Below are 7,692 nucleotides of genomic sequence, written 5' to 3'. Positions count from 1 at the left end.
GAAGGATATTTAGTTTTGACACATGGATAAACTCTTTTGGGAGAGATATGAGCTTTTGCAGGGGATCCACGGTGTTGTGCTAAACCATCCAGGTTATTTTGACAAAAGCACTAAATGAATGCACATGTGCCAAGGCACTTGAGAAGGATCTGTGCTATTTTGACTGTACTGGCCTTTTATATGGGAAAGGAATCTGCTTTTGAAGCATGGACGAAGAGTTTGGGAAAAGATATTTGATTTTGCTAGTGAGCTATAATGTTGGGCAGAACTGTAAGACTGTTTGGCCAAATGACCTTATGGTTTTGAGAATGTCATCTCGGTTTCAAGAAATGAGCCAAACCAATCGAGAAAAACTGTAATTGTTCACTAATTTCTTGGAAGAGTCAATTTTAAAGGATGATTTGTTCCTCGGTGAACGGTCCCTTTAAGTGGCTTCACTAAAGACTCCAATCCCCACAATGCACCGGTCCGTTCTTCAACAAAAACGCGGAAACAATAGAGGCAATCAGTTTGTCAAAACAGATAACACCGAGTCGGCAGAAAGTGAGCGTAGTTGGTGCTGACAGCTGTCAAAGTTAATATCTATCGTCTGTCAAACGATCTAAAAGACTAGCCATGGCTCTGAAGAGAATACAGAAGGTAAAGAAAATAATCGTTTTTTTACATAATTTGTTTGATGTACGGTGTACAGGTCGGAGCGATGCGGAAACATAGCTTTAACGGTAGCGAGTCAGTTGTCTTACAGCTTATTTGCTAGCGTTATCAGTGTTTTATAATGTTTTTAAATTCGCAATGAACAATTGTCAGTATTTCTTTTTTTGCCGTCTGCAAGTCATTTGAGCCAATACAGGTACAGAAATGGAATAACAATCCTTCTGTTTTTTTCAGCCAGGCTTTTCTTTTGTGATATTTAAGTTATGCTATTGTTGGGTGTATGCCTGTCGCCGTGTTGAAGAGACTGATAAACCTCTTTAGGATCAAGTATTTGAGAAAGGGCCGGGGCTTTATCGTGTGACATGTTGTGCATTTTTGCAGGTTTATTAGCCTAAATCCAAACCCGCTGCCGGTTGTAGTCGTGGTTTTGTTAGATTTAGAGGGTAGTTTGCCCACATTAATATACAGTCTAACAAAATGTAACGCTTGTGTTGCTTCTTAATCAGTGCACAAGCTGACAAACTCTAAAACTGTTGATTTTTTTCAGGAGTTAAATGACCTACAGAGGGACCCTCCAGCTTCATGTTCTGCTGGACCTGTTGGGGAAGACAGTAAGTGTGACTTTTGGTTAATTTTGCTACTTTTTAGTCATGTCTCAAAGTTTAGTTGTCTTTTGGGACTGTGTTGTATGCTCACATGCTGTTTCTTTATCTTTGTTTTCATTAGTGTTTCACTGGCAAGCTACCATCACAGGACCGGTGAGCTTTTTCTGGATATGATTCCTGGACATTTTCTTTTTAAACCAAGCTGCTTCTGGATCTCTAGACAATAGTGTTTTATGTGGAGTTTACAGCCCTTTCTGTTCTTTATGGCCAGCACAGACTGGCACACTCTATCCTGATGCTATTCACTGAAGGCCAGGTCATTATTGAGGCCATATATTGTATCTCTCATGCAACACATTATCGATACACTGATGGCAAGTGTCGATATTTTTTTGAAACATGTAGTCACTTTAAAGTGCATCCTCATGTGAGTTTGAGTCGATAGAGTCACTATTTCATAGTTGTTGTTTTTTTTTAAATGGAGAGACTTTTTTAAAATACCGAGGGTGAAGAAAGCAAAAGTTGAATAGCTTCTTGTGACAAAACTCTCTGGGGGCATAAATCAGTAAACGGGGATAGAAAATTGAAGGCTTTCCAGTTTTATCAATCCATTCTCTTCCAATTATCCTTATCAGGATCACATGGGAATGGAGCCTATCCCCGCTATCATAGGACGAGAGGCAGGGGAACCCCCTGACACTAGTCTGCTCCAACTAGTTTTGCCGATATATACACAATGCCTGCTTTTTGCTCTTATAATTGTTTGATCATCAAGGATCGTGACATTACTGTGATACTGTGGTAAGATATAGTGATAGTATCACCGGTGACTATATCCCTGTAATTAAGAAAGAAGTGTTGGGTATGACTTTAAACCAGTTTTCTACTTTATTTCAGAATGATAGCCCATATCATGGAGGAGTTTTCTTCCTTTCTGTGCATTTCCCCACTGACTATCCCTTTAAACCACCAAAGGTAAGTGTATTTGTTCTTGAGACTAATTGTCTCAGAAGTACTACACTATACTATACCAATAACACTATTTTTGTCACTGTATAGAGTAAATGATTAATGAATATTGTATATTGTTATTCGATCCAGTTGTATTCAGAAAATGAATGGTATCTTTTAAATAAAAATACTGTTATTACAGTATTTGTTTTTTAAATTATAGCTAATTTTGCACATTTGTGCTTTGCTTTTATTTACAGGTTGCCTTTACTACGAAAATCTATCACCCAAACATAAACAGCAATGGTAGCATTTGCCTTGACATCTTGAGGTCACAGTGGTCACCTGCACTTACAGTATCAAAAGGTAACCAAATCCATGTCCACATTCATTTTTGCTTTATGATTCGTTGTATTTGATACATTTACTTGTACTCTGGTTTTTAAGGACCCCTAAAACTGAGAGATTTGGATTAACTGTTCATCCTGTTTTGTGTTTTAGCATGGACAAGCAGTTTTAGTTTAGAAATTCATGTGCACTCAGGATATCTGCTCTTGCTCTTATAACTGGATTCCAGCATTATTATCTTGACTTGTGCTTATATTACACCCAGTAGCTGGAGTCTGCACGTTACTTAACAGCATCTCAGCGCATACATCGGATTCAGTGAAAAGGGGGTATACGCCTACCTTTACCATATGACTAATACAAATTCAGCAAGGCAATTCCTGATGCCAAGCAACAATGCCATGTTTAAATTATTTAAAGATGGTCTACCTGTTTGATACGAGCAATGACAGTATAAGTCTTAATCATTCTGACACTTACATGCTTTTTTAAGAGAGATGTCCTCCTGTATGCCAAGGTTTTCTTGGCCGTTTAAAACACATGCTCCTCCCGAGCCACTCATCACTACCTGTGACCTTGTGCTCCAGCTGAAGTAAGGACAGCAGCTACTTACTACCTGTCCTGCCCTAATTCGTCATCCTCCTTCGCATGAAAAAAAAATGGTGTAAAAGATGGCTGTAGTTTCCAGTTCTAAAAACTGAACAACTCCAAAGTGCCTTAAACTTGCATTTAAGGCACTTTTAATCCACAAAAAAACAGCCCTCAGTTCCCATGCTTTGCTATACAATACTTTGCAGTTTTCAGGTTATACTATATAAATAAAACATAAAAGTTATTTTTTTTTTAATTTTGGTAAATATAAAGATTTATAAAGGAGGATAAACCAGGGTTTTCTCATTGGCATGTAGTTACTCAGTCAGATCCACCTTTCTGCAACAACAAAAACATTCATCTTGTAGCTTCACAAAGGAACTTGATTAACCTGTCGATGACTTCATGGCGGTCCCGACTCTTATGCAGTCTAGAGAAGGAAACAAAGACGTCTATTGATTACTAGTAGTTAGCATGGATAACTAATCATAGTCGGTACTGACCCTGTTGTCTATGCTAGTAAATGTTGTGCAATTAAATATAGGATTTTTTTTCATGCTACTGCTGTCTCCATACAGATGTGCCTTATCAGATATAAACAAAGGTAACGAGTTTGCAGCAGTGTTATTTGAAAATATAAATGTATCAGTGTGGATGGATAAATTACAGCAGTGCCATGTCAGATCTGTATCTGTTTTTGCATCCGTTTTATTTTGAAATCACAGGAAATGAAACTTTTTAAATAAATCAATATAATTAACAGCTAATTGAAATGCTGGGTAAAACATAACATGAGGTGGGAATTTCAAAGATGAGCATAATGCATTATAATGCACACAGTTTGCATTGAAGCAATCCGCTGTCTTGTCACGAAGTCTGGAGTCTTCCAAGTGAATGATTTCTAGCCCTTAGGAAAATGGGTAATAGGATTTTTTTAGGGTTGATTATCCAGAAATGTGACCTCTGCACTCTGTGCACTTCTGTCAGAAAAATATCAAATGCATGTTTTATGTTTAAATACACTTACTAAAGACCTACACTAACAGGATTTTGATGTCAGTGTACATCAAATCAAAGCTCATTTATTTGTATTTCAAATTTAGAGTTATTCTTGTGTATATGAGGAGCTTGAAAAAAAAAACTTTCTTAAAGTGACCATGGTGATTTAATTAAATTAAATTAATCCATTTATTTTCTTATGCGTCTTTGTTTCAACAGTTTTATTATCCATATGCTCACTGCTTTGTGACCCAAATCCAGATGATCCCCTAGTCCCTGACATCGCGCATATTTATAAATCAGACAGACAAAAGTAAGTACAAAGCCGATTGTTAAGAAAACACAATTACACAAGTACACAGTTCTCTTAACATGATTTTCTTTCTCTTTAGGTACAACAAAATTGCCAGGGAATGGACCCAAAGGTATGCAATGTGAAGGACTGATGTTCCAGCTGCAAAGACGCATCCCTCAACACCTCAGAATATGACTGTTTAATTGCTTTATCCTCACTGGTTCTAATTGAGGTGTTTGACATGCTTGAAGCACTTTCTCTACCCAGACCTTACTTGACTTAACTGCTTTTAGTGTTTATTTTATTTTATTCTCTTAAATTGGCATTATTATTATTATTATTATTATTATTATTATTATTATTATTATTATTAGATATGAGATGGAAGTTTGGGGAGGTTCTTTTACATTTTTGCTGTATGGAATGATACTAAATTTATTTTTCATGATTTTTTTGCATTAAAATATTATGCAAAAAGTGAATTTATAATTGTTTCTCAGGAGTACTCGCAACTAAACTGAAAATGGTTCAGTGATAACTCTTCATTTCTACAACCAAGTCTTGGTGTCATAAACCTGACCACTAGGTGGCAGTCTTTACTTTTTACTTGCCAAACATTTCTGGTGGATAATTTAATATTCATGTTTGTGTTACATTTAATTCAGGCCCATTTGCTAAATGGTTAATTGTGTGGATAGTGGCTATTATGGAGTGTTGCTCTGGCTATGAACTGAAAATGAGGCCTGTTCTGTCAATTGAAATCAGACCACCCATTACCATCACCTCTGCTCCTTCCTTTGTGCTGATGAAGCTCGTGTCTCCATATAAGTGGAGCACTTCCTGTTTAAAATCGAACTCAAGCATGTTTGCCCAGCTGTTATTACACTATTTTATAACCACTGCTTTCACAAAATGGCTTCAATTTGCAAACCACTTAGAAGTTTTATCATAAAGTGTGAGCCTCTCTGTCAATGATTTAAATCTTGCTGCATTTTAAAATAAAGCAATTTTTGCCAATGGATCAAGAGAGAAAAGCACAGTTTGTGCATATGTCAGTAACTATAATGATATAAATGGCTTTCTTTGTGCATTTTTACTTTATTTACCATAAACGTATTCTGCATGGATGATGTAGTCTGGTTTTAGTCTGCAGTAAATACAACATTCCTCCAATGAAAAATAATTCAGACTTTGTTTTCTCATTTTGTATTGTTCTGGATGTTAAAGGTTGTTTTTAAGAAAACCTAATAGTTGCACAGTAAGCTGATAAAACATCAAAGCAATATTTGATGTGACTTTTTCAGACTATTGGATTTACTAATAGTCTAAAGAAGACTACTCGTACTGTTGTCTCACACTAACAACGTCCTGTGCTTGAATCCAGTGAAATTGGCTGTAGGTGTGAATGGTTGTCTGTCTCTGTGTTAGAGAGGCTCCAGCCCCCCACCCACCTTCAACCCTCCACAACCCTGAACTGGATTGTCTTGGTCTTAATAACTCTTACAGCCTGCCAAGAAACAAGCATCCTAGTGTTTTTTTTCCTGACCATTTAAATAAGCATGTAGGACATTCAGGTGGTTGCTTTACCCTTGACAGAATTTTTTGAAAGTTTAGCTCAAGGGAACAGATGTCAAAGCTCATCTGCATTTTTAGAAATGCAGTTAAAACTTCTCTCATAAGACTAAAATTAAATTGTCAGGTACTTAATAATTACCACTTTTAATCCCAGATCTCAGGAAGAAGTTGGAAAACGAATTAGGCCAAGAACCGTGGTCCTGCGGCTACACGATTAGTTTGCAGTGTGATAAAAGCTCCATCTGCCACATTAGGGTTGTTAACATGGAGGTTTGTTATGTCTGAATTGGCTGGCAAGCACAGCGTTAAGTGGCACCTTACATTTAAATCAAAATAAAGATTAGCAATGCTGTTCCTGTTGTAGAGGACAAACCTCTGAGATCAGTGAATATGAATAACTCTGGATGTCCATAGCTGGCATTACTGAGTGACCTCTACACTCCCTTTTGTTTTGTTTTCTCTTTCCTGTATTACTTCCCTTTCCCACTAGTGTTTCCTCTATAAACCAATAGATAGTTTGCCTCGGGCTGTTTGGAGGGGGGAAAGTCACAGCAAAATTGGTTTATACACACGTCAAAGCTGTCTTTGTGTCTAATTATTTATAGAGACTTGATTGTCACGTCTGCTGGTAATTTAGTATAATTTTGGACTCATAATAACTATGATTTCCGTGGCTATAAATGGCAATATAATCCCTCAACAGTTTCCCATAAATGAGACATACAAGTTGTGCCCTTACGAGCATAAACACAAATCAAAACCAAAAACTCTCACATATTCAAGTTTGGGGAACTTCTCAGGAACCCAGGGGGAGGTATAGATCCTCGAGAAAAGTTTCTGGGAGGAGTCCCGCTTTTTTTGCAGGATGACACGTGAAACTTTCCTGAGGAGTTGCTTGGTATGTTTGGTGCGTGTACTGTGGCCGTCCGTTAACTCGCCAGACAACCTATAGCGAGTGGTTCCGTGTGCGCCTGCCTATTTTTAGAAGCCTGCCTAATGGGGGGAAACGAAGGAGCTTAAAGAAAACTGCAGAGGAAGGTCACAACTGCGTTGAGATGAGCTTCCACAACGACTCGAAGTGACGGAATAAAAAGTAGCAGAAGTAACGGCGCTTTCCTGCTACTCGACCTAACTTTGAGTTAAACGCACGCAGTGGCCGCTGGAGAAGTTTCCGTGCAGCACAATGGCTGCCCAGTGCGACGCTTTAAGCGGATACTTGCAGCAGTCGGACCAGGGCTCCAACAGCGAGCGCAGCGCAGACTCTCCTCTGCCGGGCTCAGAGGAAGATCTCAGCGGCCCTCACTCGCTGCCAGACCCGGAGTGGACTGAGGAGAGGTTTCGGGTGGACCGTAAAAAGCTGGAAGTCATGTTATTAGGTAATAAAATTAGCCATGTGCAAAGTTAGATAATTTAAACATTTAAACGAACAATGCCTTGCATCCCGAAGTAGCTTTCGCCCGGCCCTTTGTTTATTTTAGACTCATATAATCAAACTTTTTCGAAGTTGTTTAAATTTCAGGCCTCTTATTCGGGGAATTTGAGCGTGTCATTTGCTTAATCCGAGAAAAATCAATTAAGTCAAATGGGCCGCGCCAATTAGCTATTGACTTCCAATTAATGGCGTGGACATAAGAAAACAGCGTAATAGCTAACCACTCAGAAGCTGTGGGCAGC

General features: G+C 38.2%; 2 protein-coding genes across 2 annotated transcripts in view; both read left to right on the top strand.

The window, feature by feature from the left end:
- The first annotated feature begins 474 nt into the window (after positions 1-474).
- On the top strand, positions 475-6,382 carry LOC102299520 (ubiquitin-conjugating enzyme E2 D4). Its single transcript, XM_005914223.3, has 7 exons — positions 475-639; positions 1,202-1,265; positions 1,381-1,412; positions 2,157-2,234; positions 2,471-2,576; positions 4,368-4,461; positions 4,541-6,382. Exons 1-7 carry the CDS (start codon positions 616-618, stop codon positions 4,584-4,586), a joined length of 444 nt encoding a protein of 147 aa, XP_005914285.1. The 5' UTR covers positions 475-615; the 3' UTR covers positions 4,587-6,382.
- Positions 6,383-6,847: 465 nt separating this feature from the next.
- Positions 6,848-7,692, top strand: part of LOC102299199 (protein bicaudal C homolog 1) — a 55,427-nt gene continuing 54,582 nt past the window's right edge. The window contains exon 1 of the mRNA XM_005914222.3: positions 6,848-7,394. Coding sequence (XP_005914284.1) covers positions 7,202-7,394 — 193 coding nt within the window. The 5' untranslated portion in view covers positions 6,848-7,201. The remainder of the gene's footprint in view (positions 7,395-7,692) is intronic.

This window comes from Haplochromis burtoni, unplaced genomic scaffold (assembly GCF_018398535.1).
Source record: "Haplochromis burtoni strain Fernald_Lab_line unplaced genomic scaffold, NCSU_Asbu1 Contig_7, whole genome shotgun sequence".
Taxonomy (NCBI): Eukaryota; Metazoa; Chordata; class Actinopteri; order Cichliformes; family Cichlidae; genus Haplochromis; species Haplochromis burtoni.
This window is presented reverse-complemented; position numbering and strand designations above follow the sequence as displayed.